This window comes from Elephas maximus, chromosome X, assembly GCF_024166365.1.
Source record: "Elephas maximus indicus isolate mEleMax1 chromosome X, mEleMax1 primary haplotype, whole genome shotgun sequence".
Lineage (NCBI taxonomy): Eukaryota > Metazoa > Chordata > Mammalia > Proboscidea > Elephantidae > Elephas > Elephas maximus.
This window is the reverse complement of record NC_064846.1, coordinates 2,693,989-2,712,719: the sequence shown is the minus strand read 5'-3', so window position 1 is coordinate 2,712,719 and position 18,731 is coordinate 2,693,989. Positions and strand designations below refer to the sequence as shown.

Here is an 18,731-nt window from a genome sequence, read left to right as displayed (position 1 = left end):
GTTTTGTCTCAAATGTCTGGGTGTGGCCCCATTGAGCACTGGGCTCCTGCGGGTGCGCAAGTCAACACCTGCACGTGGGGAGGGGGGCAGCTGTCAAGGGCAGGCGGGGCTCCTGAAGGATGGAGGTAGTATAAGGCGTGTAGCCTGCATCTCGTGGAGGAGGGGAGGAGGGGTTGAGCAGGAGCGAAGGAAGCCTGTTTACCCACTAGTGGGTGATGGCGGCCTGGGGGTAGTTTTCATGTGAGCAAACGGCATCAGCGGTGGATGTTGTTCTCCGGGGACCCGATGGATGCCCAGAAATCAAATCTTTGGCGGGCATGCTCCCAAGTGCCTGGGCCCCCTGGATGGGAGTGGGGTTTCTGTGCAGAGACAGACAGAGCAGGCCTAGTTTTCGGGCATGGTGCCACCAGGAGCTGCCAAGGTGCACCGAGTTGTCAGGAGGGCGTTTTCTGACTGCACAGGGGCAAACCTGTCTGGCGGTGAGGTGGTACAGGCAGAGCCCCCAGGGCGCAAGGAGCCTTATCCTGCCTGGCTCCATTGCTGCTGGCCAGCGTGGGGGCCCTGGGCAAGGCTCTGGTGTCCTCAGTTGGGCCAGACCTAAGACAAGTGCACCTACCAGCAATGGACACCTTCAACCATGGCTCACTCTGTCACAAAAGCGGGTGGCACTGCCACACTGAAGACCTCTCCACCCCAAGCAAGCCTCAGCTAGGCTTCTGGTCCCTGTCACCTTGCCCAGGGTTGGTCACTGTTGGAAGTTCCCGGGGCTACCTTCAGGGTCTTTGGGGACACGTGAGAGGTTCAAGAGGGCATGGCACCAGGGTAGGGAACAAGATGGCCACCTCCCAAGGGAAGGGAAGGAGTGACCTGCTGGTGACCTGGGGCTACTGGCCTCAGGGGCTCCATCCTGCTGATAGCCTTGGGGTTCTGGGAGGAAGAGGGGCACGAAATGGGCTCAGGTGCAGAGACGGGGGACAGGGTGAGGGCTGGAGCTGGCCACTCCCCATCCTGAGGTTTCCGGGAGGGGCAGGAAGGACCTGAACGGGTGGAGGCCCAGCTATGCTCTCTGAGCTCCCAGCCCCAAAAATGTCGGAGGCAGAGCAGGCTTGCACCTTTAAAGCCCCCAGCGGGGTCTTGTTGCCTGGAGAGCAGAGACACGCGGTGGGAGGGCTGGGGCGGGGACTTGGCGGGGAGGGGGGGCAGCATCATTCGATCCAAATGTTCAGCCCTGAGTCACTAAAGCGAAGGGTGGGGGGAGGAGGAGCTGGTTATCCAAGCCTTCTAGAAACTCCTCTGTGAGTCAGCTCACGGAGCCTTTACCAACTGCCATGTGTCCTCCAAATGGGAGGCCTGCTGGCAGCAGCGAGAAGCACCCATCGTTTTCATCTTGGTGTGTTTTCTTGGTCCTGCTATGGAACTGCACAGCTTTTACCACGTGTGGGTTTTTTAGAAAAGGTCCTGTAACTTCAGACCTGGGGTCCGGGGCAGGGCATCCACGCACTTGCTGCATTTGGTGTCATTTTGGCACAAGCAGCTGGGTAGCCCTTGAGTGGGTGCAGTCCACGGCACAGCCCAGAAGGGCCCAGGGGTCAAAGCAGGGAGAAGCTAGAAGAGCAAAGGGCAGGGCAGTGTGAACTGAAAGAGCAGCCAACCCTTGGGGACCACCGAGTCCCACTCTCCCCACATGGACAGATGGGGAAGCTGAGGCCCAGCGGCAGCAGGACTCGGGCACCGCAGGCAAAGCTGCCTTCTTCCTCTCTTCTTCAGGGGTAGTGATTCAGGGGAAATCCAGCTGGGCCGCAGACAAGAGCCAGGCAGCCGGCGCTCCCTTGGCCACCCTTCACTGACGGGGAACCCCAGCCCGAGGCCAGCCCTGATGTCAGAGGGCAGAGGCTCAAGCCTGCTGGGTCTTCCGAATTCAGCCTGTGGAAGCCACAGCTGAGCCTCCAAGCTAGATAGCAGGAGGGCTCTGCCTCTGCCACTGCCACTGCAGCACTGTGACCAACAGGGAGCCACTGCCTCAGTTTCCCGAGCCACAGCAGGGGAGCATTCTGGTCTGACTCCTTGATTGGTGTAAGGGTAAAATGAGGTCCTTGACGGATGCTTTCAGCCACTGGTGGGGGGACAGCAAAGCTGACTTGAGTCACAACACTCTATCCCGGCCCCCTCCCCTAAGCTCCCGCTCCACCCTTTCCAGGGCGCAGATGCATTTGTGAAAAGGCAGGTCTTCTCACCCCGAGCCAGGGTCTCACATGTGGGAACGAGAGAAGCTAGCGCAGGGCCCTGGAAGGCGGAGGGGGCTCTTGAAGCACCGTGGCGGGAGCCCTGCCTAAAACTGTCCGGGCCCCTTGGCGTCCCGGGCTGGAAGCGGGGGTGCCAGCGGAGACCCCGCGGTACAGGCCTGCCCACCCCGCGCCCCGTGGCCCTACGCAGCGGGTGGCCGCGGGCGGAAGGCGGCGGGAGAACCAGGCAGGCCGCGCCCCTCCGCGCGCCCTCCCCGCGCGCCGCCGGCGACAGTGCGCCTCCTGAGCAGGGGGAGGAGAAGCTGGCGACGGCGGGCGGCGGCGGCCGAGGCGGCGGCGGAGGCGGGACTCGGAGTTTCCTCCGCAGCGGCGGCGGCGGCGGCGGCGGCGGCTCCCCGACTCCAAGGCAAGGCCGCCGCCCGGGATTCCGGTTGCGCTCGGCTGCGGCGGTGGCGCTTCCCGCCGCCTGGGCTTCGGAAACTTCCCGGCCGCGACGCGTGGAGCTGGCGCAGGGAGCCGAGCGGAGCGGAGGTGAGCGGAGCACGCGCGCCTCGGGCCCTCGCCCGGCGGCCCCCACGCCCCCGACGGGCGCGCCCCACCCTGCTCCACCAAAGCCCCGCCGGCCAGCACCCCGCGGGCAGCCGCACGCTCCCCTGGAGACACCGCCTCCCGGCGGCACACCCGCCCACATGCGCGCACAGACCGCGCGGAGGCCCGGGCGCCTGCAGCGCCCACAGCACCAGCCCCTGACCAGACCACCCGCCCGGCTCAAAACCATGGCCCCCAGCCCGTGCCACGCCCCAGGACACACCCAGGCACACACCCGCACATCCCGGCGATACCTGCACTAAAGTCGACGCCCTCACCATGCCAACTCCCCAGATGCCCAGTACAGACACCCCACCCACGTTGCCAGCCAGAAACACTGCACTCCACCCACACCCAAGCCAAGCCCCCACGCAAACTCGCACCCACGTGCCCGTCCCGTGGGCTGTCCCGGCAGCATAGCCCAGCGTCCCGGCGCCCACGCCCGCAGTCCTGCGCCGCCCAGGCACACACTGACATTCCCAGCGGACACGGCCTCACTGCTGCTCTCCAACACCCCTCCCGCCCCCATCGCAAATAGCCCCCAGCACCTCCTGAGCACCTCCTGAGCACCTCCTGAGCACCTCCTGAGCACCTCCCATCACTCCCCCACACCTGGCACACTGGCTCTGGAGCTGCAGCATTGTGTGGCAACTCTGCCAGGCGCCTCTGGCTCTCACTCACAGCGGCTCATAGCCCAGCCCCCAGGTGCCTCCCTAGGCAGCCTGAGACTCCCCAGTGTCTGGCTTGGCCTCTCCCCTAAAAGATAAAGAAGGCATTTGGGGCCCCAGGTAGGTACTGAGATGGCACGGGGAGCAGGCCCTGAAACCGAAGTGGCCCTGCTGGGACCCAAGGGGCACCAACTGTTCCCAGCACGTAGTAGGTGGCTTCCTGAAGGCCGGGGTCTGCGTGCTGTGCATGTGCCTGTCTGCGGTGTGGTGGGGGAGGGCTGGGTGTGCACGTGTGCTTGTGCGTGTCTGGGTGCGGGGGAGGGGGAAGACAGGCAGAGGGAAAAGCACGAGGCACCCTCCTGGGCTCTCTCATGCAACAATTGGTTTCATTCATTCATTCATTCATGTCTTCTTTGTCAGCAAGCATTTCTTCCTGAGCGTCGGCAGTGGGGCTGGGGCCAGCTGGGGGCCGGGCACACACTGGCCTGCCTTGGAGGAGCTCCCAGTCCCGCCAGGGGACAGACCAGGAAAACCAGAAAGCAATCCCCAGCAGGAAGTGGATTTGGTGGCAAAGAGACTGAATTTGGCAGCAGCGCTGTCTCTGGGAGTTGTACTCCTGGCCATGTGACCAGGCTGCCACAGCCGAAATCCTGCCACTGTGCCTGGTGGGAACGGTGCATTTCGGGGTGAGGGGCGCCGCTCTCCGGAGACTCCCGGACTAGAGGGCACAGGCGGTATGCGCGGGGCCTGAGGGCGGCGGCGCCCCTACGGCCTCCAGGGTCTGCTGGCCAGGTGGGGCTAAGGCAGGGGCATCCGGTGGGTCTGGCCGCGCCGGGCCGCCTGAGAGGGAGAGGGCGGGGGCGGCGAGTGCAGCGCCCACCCTGCGGAGAGCGGCGAGCGCGCCGCCGGCAGCCTGGCTCCGCCCGCCAGAGCGGGCCTGGCGAGGCCCGGGCGCCCGGCGCGCTCCCCTGCCCGAGCCTTCCCGGGAGCGGCCGCGAGGCAGGGCCGGCGACCCAAGCAGGCACTGCAGGGGGCCGGAGTCGGGGAGGCCTCGGCGTGGTGGGGGGGCGCTTGGCGGCGCTCAGCCCTGCAGTGCGGAGATGGCAACAGGTTCTCGTTCGTCCTGCTGCTGGCGCTGCGGGCGCTGCTGGCGCCGGCACTGAGCCGAGCACTCACTTTCGAGATTGAATCCCCCCCACTCCTAAATGCTCCCTCCCCGGGCTGCCGGGAACCACCGAGGCACAGCCGGCCACCGGCTCCTCCGTGGGAGGCCTCGCCAGCAGGGGTCTGGAGCAATAGACCCGCAATGGAGCTTTTGGGACACACAGGCTCCGTCCTCCCAGGGGGTTATTGGGACCTAGGCATCCCCTGCAGCTCCAGTCACCCCCAGGGGGTCCTGTCCAGAGAGCACCCTAGACGCTTCAGGAGCTCCTATCTCCCAGAGCTTGGTGACACTCTCTCCAACTACACTGAGTCCCCATGGCAGGACCAGTCAGGGCACATGTCTCTCCAATTAATTCCTCGCTGGCCACAGCAGACTTATGCTGGGCAATCTCCTTGGTGCCTTCAGCCCCTGCCCATCCCAAGGTCCTGTCCCCAGCTGCAGCGGGTGCCCACATATGCCTCCCTGGAGATAGGATGTGAGAGACAAGAGCCCCAGGAGCGCACCGAGAAAGGGGCAAATGAGCCCCCAATCTGCAGGCTCTTGGAGTGACAGCCTCAGGGAGCACCAAGGAGGGAGACCACAGCTGGCCCGTGAGACTTCCTGTTTTTCTTGGATGCCTGAAGGAGAGTGCCTTGTGGGGGGGTCCAAAAAAATGGGCAGAATCTGGACAGATGGCAGAGGAAGACCTATGCTGGAGGCAGGGACCAAGGTGCAAGAGAGAAAGGGGGACATGGCCCAGCTGCCTGAGGCCACCCTCCCCCCATGGAGGCGGTTTAAGTAAAACCGCCCTGGAGGCCAGGGAGGGTAGGTCTTTGCATGTTCTTAAGCAGGGACATGATGGGGCATGGCTAGAGATCAGTCCACTGACAGTGCTCCAGAAGTCCGAGGCTGGAGGCCCACTGGGGGAGGGGCAAACTGGAGGCCTAGCTTTCTGGGATCTGTTCTCTTCCACTCAGCAGTACCTCCCAAGCATTTTCTCATCTTGCTCTATTGGCTCATGAGACCAGTGTTTTCAACAGACATACAGGCATACGTACATAACTGCTCTAAACGTTGGACTTCAGGTTGCTTGGCATTTTTCACGCCTTAAAAAAACGTTTTGTGGTGTCCGTCCTGCTGTGGATAGCTTTTCCTTCTTTTAGCTTATTTTCTTCAGGTAGATTCCCAGAAGTGGTCAAAGGGAAAGGATATTTTTATTTTTCTTGATACATATTGCCAAATTAGTTTCCAATAGGGTTTTACCCGCCAATACAGCAGCATACCAGTTGCACAGCAACTTTGCCAGCACTAGGCATTCTTATTTTGAAATGCTTTGATTTTGCTACTGTAGTTGGTGGGGAGTGTTACCTGGTTTTTTGGGTTTGCTTTCCTCCATGCCTGAGCTTGAACATTTCCCCAAACATTTTCGAACCAGTTGCATTTCCTCTTTTATTCCTGCCCATTTATCAATCCTGGTCTTAAGCTTCTGATTGATTTCCGAGCTTTGTCTTACGTGCTGCACATTTTCCTTCAACACTGTGATTTGCTTTTCATGGATTTTAAGCAGAGAAGGGACAAACCCGATCACCTTTTTAGAACCCCCCATCACATTGTCCCGTTTCATTGTCTCAGCACTTGTCCCAACCTGACATTATTGTGTTTGCTGCTGGTCTGTCCTGCTAGACTCTGAGCACCGTGTGTTCTGCCTGGCTTATCACCCTGTTCCTATGGATGGGATGGAGCCCACTGGCCCTTGCTGAATGAAAGGCTGAGTTCTGGCAGCGGGGAGCTGATTAAGGGGTGACTCCCAGGATTCTGGCCGGGGTGACTGGGTGGATATGCTGGCTGAGAAGGTGGATGTGTTTGAGGAGTTGAGCAATGTGGTAGGAGCAGAGTGTGGTGGGGTGGGGTTTGGAGGTCAGAGCCTCTGGGTGCCTTCGGCCAGGCCTGTCCCACTGAAGCCCACGGGGGGAGCCTAGGGGCTGCCTTCTGCCTGCCTAGCCCTTGGTGGGAGCTCTGGGCCAAAGACAGTGGTGGGTTTCCGATCCCGGTTCTTCCTCCCCTCCACGATGTCAGCGGCATCCCACAGTAGCCCAAGGTGGTGGCTGTCGTGCATCCACTATACAGATGGTGCCGCTGAGGTCCAGACTCACTGAGTCAGTTGGGTTGGAGGCAACCCCTGGGGCAGGGACGCTGGGCTTTGGGCCTCACCCCACCCCTCCCCCACCTCCTGGCCGAGTGGCGCCACCAGGGGAGCTGTGCTTGACCAGTCCTTCCTGGGCCCCTGACTGCCCTTGGCCTCTGCCCCATCGTGTCCCGCCTTGGTGGGAGCCCCAGCTTAGCGCGCCACTTGCAGGGCCCACCCAGCTGCTCTCGCTGGAACCTGTTGGCTCCCTGGCCACCCTGAGCCCTCCCCTGCCCGCCCCTGCCCCGCCCCTCTGAGCTGCGGCTCCGCATCCAAAAGGAGCGGCTTCCAGAGTAGAAGCTGGGTCCAGGGCCAGCAAGTGGCGGGAGCGCTGGCAGAGCCGGCCTGGCCTTCCACGTGCGCGCCTCCTCAGCAGCCCTGCCTCTTGCCCAGCAGCCGGGCCTGGGGACTCGCCGCCCGGGGACAGCGCCGCACGCCCCGCTGTGGCCACGACGTCTGAAAGTGGCTGCTCGCCGCCTGATCCCAACTCCAGGTCTCTCTCCTTTTGTCCTGTCTTCCCTGGGGAAATCAGGACACCTCAGCTCCAAGAGGGCCCGCCGAGGCCCGTCACCTGGGTGTCACCTCTGTGCCCGGGCCTGCCTGGCCGTGGACGGGGGGAACTGGGCCTTGAACTCCCCCCCGCCCCCAGCACACACACGCACCCAAACTCAAAAGCCTGAACTTGGGGAGTGATCGCTGGCAGGCTGAAAGACGCAGAAAGGGGGTGTGAAGGGCCGTGGCTGTGGCCCTGTGGTGTCCCTGGAGGGACTGGCGAGGGATCCACAGCCGTCTAAGGGGCCACCAGATGGCCAGCCTTCCTCTCGCAAGAGCAGGGAGCAGTGCCGGACACCGCGTGTTTTCCTTCGGGGCGCCCTCCTGTGCGTCTTGGCTGGGGTGGTGGGAGGAGAGGAGCCGGCGATGGCGAGGTGCCTCGCGGGCCCGGACGCCTGCCTTGGGAAGCAGAGGCGACTTCGCCCGCCTGGGCTCACAGCCACCTCCCCTTCCTCCGCAGTGCCGGTGGCCAGAAGCGCAAGGGGCTGATGGAGGGCCTGGGTCGCTCCTGCCTGTGGCTGCGACACGAGCTGTCGCCCCCACGGCCGCAGCTGCTGCTCCTGGACTGCCGCAGCCGTGAGCTATACGAGGCGGCGCGCATCGGTGGGGCGCTGAGCGTGGCCCTGCCAGCGCTGCTGCTGCGTCGCCTGCGCCGGGGGAGCCTGTCGGTGCGCGCGCTGCTGCCTGGGCCGCCGCTGCAGCCGCCCCCACCTGCCCCCGTGCTCCTGTATGACCAGGGCGGCGGGCGGCGGCGGCGCGGGGAGGCTGAAGCTGAGGCCGTTGAGGAGTGGGAAGCCGAGTCGGTGCTAGGCACCTTGCTCCAGAAGCTGCGGGAGGAAGGCTACCTAGCCTACTACCTACAGGGTAAGTGTCTGCAGCCCAGCCTGGGGAGGTAGGGCCCCTCCCGCCCTGGGGATTCATAATTAATTCGTCCTTGGGCAAAGTGGAGGTAAGACTCCCTCTCTGACTCCCTGCCAGGCAGCTGGGGGCTGGGGGTCTGAGCATGACCTTGGCCCAGTCCTTCACCTTTGGGAGCCCCGATTTCTCAGTCTGGAAAATGAGGAGAACTGGGCTGACCTGACCTAGCTTGGCACATTCTCCGGCCTCCCCATGGTTGTCACGCCACCTCTTAGGGCAGCAGGAGACCAGCTCCCAGGCTCTGGGGCATACAGTCATGGCGGGGCTGGGAGAGGGGGAATGCAGCTGCTCCCCAACATCCAGGGCAGGAACAGGGCTCCCCTGAGCCTACAGGACCAGTTTTTCCCATCCCCTTCAGTTCAGTTGGTGGCCAAGGAGGGTCATTGGGTCTGCGCCCATTGCTCCCTTCTGAATATGGTCCACTTTGGGTCAGTCTCCCTGGGCTCCTTCTGCAACAGCAGCCGCAGCTGCAGATTCAGGGTGGTGGCGGGGGTGCCCACAGCCTGTGGGGCGACTCCTGATCCACATGAGGACACCAGTATAGATCAAGCTGCAGGCTTTCTCATTCCCTTTGGGGGCATCTGGGGTTAGCTCCCTATCCCCAGCCAGGTGAGCAGGACCCTCCCTCTCCCTGCACAGGTGGCTTCAGCCGATTCCAGGCCGAGTGCCCTCACCTGTGTGAGACCAGCCTCCAGGGCCATGGCGGCCCCAGCACAGCCCAGGCACCCGGGCCAGTGCCCGTCGTGGGGCTAGGCGGCCTGTACCTGAGCTCCGATTGCTCTGACGCAGAATCTGAGCCGGAACGTGACCCCACAAGCTTCGGCCTGGATTCAGAGGGTGCCACACCTCCCCCAGCGGGGCTGCTGCCATCCTTTCCTGTCCAGATCCTGCCCAACCTCTACCTGGGCAGTGCCCGGGATTCAGCCAACCTGGAGAGCTTGGCCAAGTTGGGCATCCGTTACATTCTCAACGTCACCCCCAACCTCCCCAACCTCTTCGAGAAGAACGGCGACTTCCATTACAAGCAGATCCCCATCTCAGACCACTGGAGCCAGAACTTGTCCCAGTTCTTCCCAGAGGCCATCGCGTTCATTGGTGAGTCACCCCTTGTCCCCCCTTACCCCCCAGACCTGATTCCCGGTCCCTCCTCAGAGAATTCCTCCCATTCTGTAAGGCAGACCAGGTGGCCACTTAGCTGCCCTTCCCCAGAAAGCAAGATGGCAACTTCAAGGTGGTGCGCAGGGCTGGGGCCAGCTCCCAGAGGCCTGACCTGGCATGGCCACTGGGTCACAGGGCAAGCGGGGGCTGGGAGGACCTTTGCTTCAGGCAGGCTGCCCTCCCCTGGCTCCTCCTAGATGAGGCCTTGTCCCAGAACTGCGGGGTGCTCGTCCACTGCCTGGCTGGGGTCAGCCGCTCCGTCACTGTCACCGTGGCCTACCTCATGCAGAAGCTCCACCTCTCCCTCAATGATGCCTATGACCTGGTCAAGAGGAAGAAGTCGAACATCTCCCCCAACTTCAACTTCATGGGGCAGCTGCTGGACTTCGAGCGAAGCCTGAGGCTGGAGGAGAGGCGCTCGCAGGGGCGCGACAGTGGGGGGCAGGGATCCACCACCTCCAATGACCCACCCTCCTTCTTCACAACCCCCACCAGCGATGGCGTCTTTGAGCTGGACCCCACATAAGGCCCCCCATGCCCACCGCCTCTCAACGGGTGCTCCTGACCACCTCACGTGGCGGGGGAGGGGGCGGGTGGGGTGGGACTCGGGGAGGGGGCTCAGCTGTAGGCAGGAGGCTGGGGGAGGGAGCACAATACCTCACATGGCGCGGTGGAAAGAGGCAGGGGCTGGGGCCTGGGATACTCAAAGGCCCGGCTCCCTCGGCTCCCGGCTCCCTCGTCTCACCAGCAGGGGTGAGGAGGAGAGCCTTGTCCTGCCCACTTGAAACATCAGCGAGGAGCCTATTAAACGTGCCTATTAAACCTGCCGCCACTTTCGGGCTGAACCGGCTCGGCTCCGGAACCTGCCTCTGCTGCGACTGTTACTTTTCTCTTTGGGGGTGGGGGTGGGGTTCTCATTGGGAGGGGCCATTCACTGGGCCCTGGCCGTCCCACTAATCTTCTCTCTCCTGAAAGGGTGTGTGCCTGTTAAGGCCACCTGGTTTGCCACAGGGCTCTGCTCCCAGGCCTGTCCCTGTACCCAAATGGCTGCTGTAGAGAGGGGTTTGCCTGGGGTTGTGAGCCTGGGGTGGAGTGGGACAGTTCTCGCTGGGCGGCGCCCTGACTGTTTATCCACTTCCTCCAGATGTCTTGACAGGATCACTGGGGCCCTTTGTGACTGAGGGTGGTCACCCTGCCGCCAAAGGAGATGGGGAAGGGGGAGAAGGCCTCGCTTTGGCTTCTGTAGTCACACACGCCGGGCGGGCAGAGCTGCACACGGGTCATTCACAGCAGCCACACTCTCAGGTCTGTGTGCTGCAGGCCTGTGGTGGGGTCATGTCACCTTTCAACCAGGAGGAGGAGCGGCCTTTGATTGTTTTGTAATCCACCTCATGATCACTCTCTTTAATTGTTCACTCTGAATAAACTGTTTGTTTAAGATACTGTACCAGGAGGCTTCCTTGAGTGCCTCTGGGGAGGGGGGTTGGGGAAGGAGGGGGAGGGAGGCGGGACGAGACCTCGGGTGGGAAAGGAGCTCCAGAATGGAGCCTCTAGAAGGAATGCAGCAAAACGGCAGGGACCTGGACCAGGGGCAGATGCTCAGGAGACAGGGGTGAGCTGGGCTGGCCAGGAACTCGAGTGCCAGCCCTGCCCTAGGGCCTCACTTCCCAGGTGGGGGCCAAAACCCACATTGGTTGCTGTCCATTCGCCATTCCTCGCACTAGGAACCAGGACGCAGACGTGAGTGAGACAGCTCGACCCCTGGCTGCTGGGGGCTGGCGCTCCAGAGGGGAGACAGACAAATAGTAGTCAAGAAAGTGACCCAGCATATGCCAGGGCACTTGCCCAAGGCCGCTGACAGAGCAAGGAAGGTGACCGTGGGTGTGGCTGCTGAGCAGCAGCCTGGTACAAGGGCCATGGGAGCCACAGAAGGGCTCGGGCAGGGAGAGTCAGAACGGCACATCACATCTGATGCGTGTCCCTCTGGCTGAGGCAGTGTGGAATTTGGACTGCCAAGGTCCAGGCTGGAGGCCCCCTGAAGTGACAGACTGGAGGCGGCTTTCTCCCAGCCTCCCAGCCAGAGGCCTAGTGAGAGTAAGGAACGCTCAGGGGCCACCTCTAAATTGCACTCCCCAGCACAATTTCAAGATGAATGGACAGTGATAGCGGCAACACATTGGCAGAAACGCCTTTCCCTCTCTTGTCTGGCTGCCTCAGTCACCTTTCATATTTGTGACAGCTCAGAATGGCATGCCACTTGCCCAGGGGCAAGTTCTCCCCTCTGTCCCCCCATTGCTACGACTCTGTGCCCCTGGCTAAACATCGGACACCCATCTTTTAAATAACTGTACCGTAGTATCAGCTCGGAAACGCAAGTCAAGCTTGTTAATCTTTTACTTAACCCATTACGGCACTACATGAAAATCCCAGCTGCACCTTCCTGGTTTTCACTGATGAAAACTGGTCTGATGTGCTCAGAGTCATTTTTTCCAGTTTCTTCTCTTTCCACACTCAGCAGAGCAAGATCACACAGTCTGCCTGGACACACGGAGGCTCTCAAATACAAAAGTATTGGTTTTAACTTGCTGAACGATCTCACTGTCATGGTTAATAGCGACTGCTCAGGGGCGATCCCCCTTCAAGTGGTGCCCAGAGCATTGCCATACCTGCCACATCCCTCAGCTCTGGCCAGACTGGTCTTGCCCAAGTGGCACCCCTGAACCACAGAGCCACGGTGGAAAGTGGAGGGAAGCTGGGGCTGGGGGCATGAGTGAGTGTGAGAAAGCAGTGGAGACTTGTGGACCAATGGGGACCAGATGCCTGGAGATGCAGAACCCCAAAATGTGGGCTGAGATGGAAAATTACTTTGAATGAATGACAGAGCTGGCAGACAGAATCAGTGAGGGCCCTTGACCCAGGTACTGTGCAAGGGCTGGAGCTCCGCTCTCCCCAGGGCCTCCACTTCCTTGCTTGGTCAGCAGCACTGGACACTGGGGGTCGTTCCTTCCTCTAGGGACACTCTCTTTCTTTGGCTCCCGGAGGCCACACCCTGGGACCAGGGAACGAAGCCTGGGTCTGAGCAGGTGGGATGGTGGGTAGGAGGCCCACATGTAACGCCAGGACTCCTGGAGGGCACAACCCTCACCAGGTGTGGTGGGCACGTCAGTGGCCCCCAAGGTGCCTACGTCCTCGTCCTCAGAATCTGTGACTGTGTTATCTCACATTCAAGGACCAGAGAGAAACTCTAGGTTCTAAGGGTGGTCCCTGGCTGAGACCTGTAATAGCGAGGACCTGGCTCTCCCAGCAACCTGAATGAGCCTGGAAGTGGATCCTCCCAGAGTCTCCCAATAAGAGTCCTGCTGATGACACCCTGATTTTAGCCTTCTGAGACTTTGAGCAAAGGCCCTCAAGGATGCTCATGCCTTCATCCCCAGAGCCTATGAACGTGTCACCTTACATTGGCAAAAGGGACTTTGCAGGTGGGATTAAATTAAGGATTTTGAGATGGGGCGATTTTCCTGGATTATCCAGGTAGACCCCCAATGCAGTCACAAGTATCCTTCTAAGTGAAAGAGGGAGTCTGGAGCACAAGACAAAGAGGTGATGACAGAAGCAGAGGTCAGAGTCAGAGAGAGATTGGAAGGGAAGATGCTGCCACACTGGCTCCGAAGGTGGAAGAAGGGGCTACAAGCCAAGGAAAAAGCAAGGCAACAGATTCTGCCCTGGAGCCTCCAGAAGGAACACAGCCCGGCTGATTTTAGCCCAGTGAGACCTATTTCTGACTTCTGCCCTCCGGAACTAAGAGATAACAAACGGTAATTTGTTACGGGAAAGTAATAGAATCGGTGGCCTAGGGGAAAAAAAATACCCCATAAAAAGAGGTGAGGATGAGATGCGTGCTTAGCTTGACTTTGGACCTGTGTGGAAATGAAAAGAAAAAAAAGTCTAGGTCGAAAGTAAGGAGCCCTGGTGGTGCAGAGGTTAAGTGCTTGGCTGCTAATCAAAAGGTCAGGGGTTTGAACCCCCCACTGCTCCATGGGAGAAAACACCTGGTGATCTGCTCCTGTGAAGATGACAGCCTAGGAAACCCTAGGGGCACTTCTACTGTCACATGGGGTCACTAAGAGTCGGAATCAACTCGATGGCACCCAACACCAACAACAGACTAATGCATGCTCCTGAATTTCTCTCTTGGAAGGACTTAGAAACAGTAGTCTGGGTAGGAGGGGCTTCTGGACTTGTCTCAGAGCTTCACTGGATTAGCCTGCACAAAGGCTTTACTCAGATCATGACAGCCCAATAAAAATAGCCGTGTAAAACATTAGTAAATCCAATTTTTAAAAAGTTTAAAATAAGATGGTGTGGAGTTAGTAGTGCCCCAGAGTGCCTGGCAGACACAAGCACAAATCCTCCGTGTCCTTTCAATTCAGGCTTCAAAGAAGTCCTATAGAAAATCCTAAAGAACAAATATCATGAAAAATCACATACATGGAACGTACACAGGAACAAGTCACCATGACTGAGAGTCTGCAGAAACAATGAATTACAGTATCAACCCTACAAAGACAGCAGTTTGTGAAAATACATGACATAAAACCCCAAAACCCAAACCCAGTGCCATCAAGTCTTTTCCGACTCATACGACCCTATAGGACAGCGTAGAACGGCCCCATAGAGTTTCCAAGGAGTGCCTGGTGGATTCGAGCTGCCGGCCTTTTTGTTTAGCAGCCATAGCATTTAACCACTATGCCACCAGGGTTTCCAAATACATGACATAGAATACAAAATAAGTATGATTTAAAGAAATAAAAGAAAGCATTAAAAGTGTAACAAAAGAGCAAGACACTATAAAATGACCCAGTACTCTTGAATAGGGACTAAATAAAATGTGTATAGATTAAAAATATGGTAATTAAAATTAGAAGTTCAGGGTATAGGTTAAATGGCGTATTAAACATAGCTGAAGGGAGAATGAGTGAACTGGAAGAAGGACCTAAATAAATTACCCAAAATGCATCACAGAGAGACATAGAGAGTGAGGTCTCACATATACTTATTTGGATTTCTAGAAGAAAAAAAAAATAGAATAAAGAGGAGGCAATATTTAAAAAAAATAATGGGTGAGAACTTTCCAAAATTGAAGAACACTGTGGAAGGAAGAGATGGGTAAGTGTCCCCCAGTATCCATTCTCCCCCTTCCCCCTTTTAGAATAGAGCCCCCCTCCCAAAGATTAATGGGGCACATGGCTTCCCAGGTGAAAACTTTATTTCTTAGCCTCCCTTACAGTTAAGAGGCCCCGTGCCTAAGTACTCACCAAGGAAATGTGAGTTGAATGATTTGTGCAACTTCTACATCATTTCCTCAACCCATTCATGGGTGATTTTTTAAAAATTTTTTTGGTGAAGCCATGTTTTCCACTAATAGAATGGATGCAGAATGTTTGCTGGTAATTTGTTTATTTGAAAAAATGGGATGCCAATTGCAAGCGGGGCATATCAGGACCACGTCCATGAAGCCCATCACACATGCGGGACCTATCAGTCCCATGGCGTATCACACTTCCTGATTACACTTGAGCCATGAAATATCTTACTCAGCTTTCCAAAAATACACACAAAATGCTAAATAAACATTGCACTTGCTGCACATAATTGTTATCAGTACCATGTTGCATGAAGCTCAGCACACTTGTGGGACATATCAGTCCCATGGCCCAGGAAGTGCACCACAAACTCATTTACTTGAATATTTCTGAATGCCAGTAACTATACCTTCCCCATAACACAAAAGAAACATTAAACATACTTGCAAGCCTTATCTTGCTGTACAGAAGCCAAAAGATGGAAAAGTTTCACACAATCACTCCTCCGGGAAGCATCCCTGCTTAGGACGTTGAGGCTCCCAACACTCAAATGTGGTGCAGACCAACTTTCTTGTTTTTTAGGCAGTTGCAGACTATCCCTAACAACACCATAACGTACTAAAGTGGCTTAGTGGCTCAAGTGCCTGCCGATAACCCTCCAGGGGCAGAAAATGTACCCGGGACTTACGTGATGATAAAATCAGCTCCATGATGAGAGCCGTTATGAGCAGCCAATCAGTTGAAAGAGAGTTTCCTTGCGGGTGTGGCCGGCCTCCGGTATATAAACGGATCTTCTAGCAAGGCTCGTACTTTGGATCCTGCATCCAGCTCATCATCATCTGACCTCTGGTTTTTGGGACTTGAGCTAGCAATCTTGGGATTCATCAGCCCCTGCAGCTATGTGAGTTAGGAGAGCCTCCAGCCTGACGCATGACCCATGGACCTGGGACTTGCTGGCCTTTACAACTGCATGCATCATTTCCTTGAGATAAATCTCTCTCATATATATATATATATATATATATATATATATATATATATATATATATATATATATATATATATACACACATACACACACATGCTTCACCGGTTTTGCTTTTCTAGAGAACGCAGCCTAAGGCATTTGGTTGCCCTATGCTTTCTCTTCCCCTCCCATAGCTTGCCCATGCAAACATGGATGCCATCCTAGGATGGCTGAGAAACAATAGAGTGGAAGCCTGGGTCCCTAAGATGACCCCATGAAGCAGAGTGGCCCACCTTCTGAGGCCCAGCCACAAGCATGACGATCATGACAGTAGCTACCTCAAAGGTGAACTTTGAGTTAATACAGGTAAAGCTCCTGAAAGAGTGCCTGGCACCTGCTAAGTGCTCAACAGAGTCACTAGCAGTGTCCTTCTGATTAGCAGGAATAAGCCTTCATGAATATTAGCTATAAAACTATATCCGTATTCACATGTGCAAAGACGGGGGGAAGGATAAGTCACTTTTTCTCTTCCATGTCCCCCAAAAACCCAGTTGCCATTGAGTTGACTCCAACTCATGGTTGACCCCATATGCGTCAGAGCAGAACTGTGCTCCATAGGGTTTTTAAGATCTGCTTTTTCAGAAGTGGATTGCCAGGCCTCTCTTCCAAGGTGCCTCTGGGTGGACTCAAACCTTCATTGTTTTGGTTACTGGCCAAGCATGTACACCACTTGCAGCACCCAGGGACTCCCCAGTCACCTCAAACTCACCATATCCAAAGCCATTCTCATCATGTGTCCCTCGAAACCCACTGGCACCCCAGTTGACCCCTCTCAGCAAACGGTACCATAGTCCACCCTTCACTCCCCACCCCAATCCACCAAGGCTACTCAATCTACTCAAGAACTCTCAGGGCCAGCCCTTGGGCTCCCTGTTCCCAGGCTACCCTGGAACCCTGTCACCCACAGGTTTGCTCCAAGACAGTGTGTGACTGCCCCTGTGTGGCCCAGAACAGTGAAAACAGCTTCCTCTCGTGATGTAGACAAGAGCTCCCTCTCAACTGTGGACCCATCTCCAACACCGTAGGAGGAACAGTGCACATTGCACGGGCTGACCCTGCTCCCTACTCACAGCCCTTGCCTTGAATCCCCCTGGAGTTCGAGCCTGACTCACACTGGATAATCTCAAACTCCTCCCATGGTGCTCCCTTGTGCACAGAATGTCTGCTCCTCCAGCAGCCAGCCACAGCACCTTAATGCCTGTTGGAAGTGCCTCAGCTGGAAACGCTATCACCCCCACTCCCAGCTCCCTCTCCAACCCACCCCCTCCCCTGCCCTTGGCTAAACCTAGTACTTTCCCTCTCCTGGGCAGCACATCCCACTGCCTAGTCACCCCAAAGCTTTCCTCTCACAGGCTGCCTGCACGAGGTGGGAGATCTTGGAGGGACCAAGGAGGGGTGCCACCTCTGCCTGACCTGGAGGGCCCCTCTGTCTGCTTCTGGATAGGTAGGGCAGGAACTCTCCCACAAGAGAAGACATCCCCAGGGCAGGGTGCGGCAGGATGGGGAGCTGGTGGAGAAGACTGTGTGAGCGGCTGCCCCTGGTGCTGAAGGAACCGGCTGGCTAATGGGCATCTAAAGATGGGACCATGGTGCCCCCTTCTGGCCAGAGGTCAGATTGCGCCCCGCGGCAGGGCTCTGGGCAGCGCACCCTGGAATGGAAGTTGGCAGGAGGCTGCTCCTAGCCGTCCTGCCCAGGGCTCCGTGAGCAGCCAGCCTTAGATTCCCCATGCAGGGTGCTGCGCAAGCACTGCTCTCCTCCTGCCTCCAACCCAGAGGCCAGAGGCCAGTCTTGTTTGGCTTTGCCCACCTCCCTTTGGCTCCCAAAGGGGTTGGATGAGTAGAGAGGTCTTCTCCATCACGCCCTCTGAATCAGGAGAGGGGCCGGAGGGGAGGGGACAGAGGGAGAGGCCTGGGGGCAGGGTGGGGCAGGGAGCCCAGGAAAGCCTTACCCAACTCTCAGGACAGGAAGCACTGTGCTAGGGGTCCGGCCAAAGGCGAGTCCCTGGACTCAGATCCAGGGCCTGGCGGCAGGGCAGCAGCGGGGAGACGGAAAGGTAGCCAGCTCGCCCAGGGCTCTGAGAGTGCTGCCTTCTCAGGCTGGAGCTTAGGACTGGCCTCATAGTCTTCCCCTGACGAGCCCAGTAGAAAGGCCTAGGGGACAGGGAGAAGCCTGGGGCCCAGAAGCGGGGCTCTGCAGCCCTGGGCAGGCCAGATGACGCATACGGAGGGGCTGAGGCCATGTGCGCCAGACAGCAGGCCACAGCTCCTCACGTCTGCAGCCATAATCACGACACCCCTCCCAAGCCTGGGCCCGCCAGGCTTGGGGCCCAGGCTCCAGAGCCCTAGCACAGGGGACTGAGGCCCCGGGGGCATCCTCTCCTAGCCCACGGCTCCCACCCCGTACTTGCTGATGCTGGGGCCCCAGCCTTCCGCATGAGAAGATGCGCTCTAGACATGCTGTCTGCGAGGCCACGGAGAAGGGGAAGAAGGAAGGGCAGGAGGAGGCAGACGCCACTCTGGAGACCCCTGCAAGCCATCCCTAGGCCCTGGGAAGGCACTCCTTGGGCCTCCGTTCAGCCTCCAGCCACCTCTGGGAGCCAGGGCACAGAAGAGGCCGCGTGCCCACTCTGGGCACACGGATCGCAGGGCTGACTGCAGGCTGCCTCTTCCTGGCGCTTTGGGGTGGAATGGGAGGTTTTAGCAGAGAGAAAAGATTGGGGTGGCGGTGAGTGAGGCTGTGTGGTGGTGTCACATGGGCATCAAGAGGAGAGGAACAGGTGGGCAGGTGTCATGGTCTCCTGGACACTCCTCCCCCATCCCTGTCCCTTACCCCATCTCCAGCTCACCACTGGCCCATTGCTTTGTCAGTCTTTATTGGTTTGGGG

At 58.2% G+C, this 18,731-nt stretch overlaps 1 protein-coding gene across 1 annotated transcript; it reads left to right on the top strand.

Moving 5' to 3' along the window:
• Positions 1-7,868: 7,868 nt before the first annotated feature.
• DUSP9 (dual specificity phosphatase 9) lies at positions 7,869-9,982 on the top strand. Its single transcript, XM_049872837.1, has 3 exons — positions 7,869-8,244; positions 8,938-9,393; positions 9,654-9,982. The coding sequence occupies exons 1-3, from the start codon at positions 7,869-7,871 to the stop codon at positions 9,980-9,982; spliced, it is 1,161 nt and encodes a 386-aa protein (XP_049728794.1).
• The last annotated feature ends 8,749 nt before the right edge of the window (positions 9,983-18,731 follow it).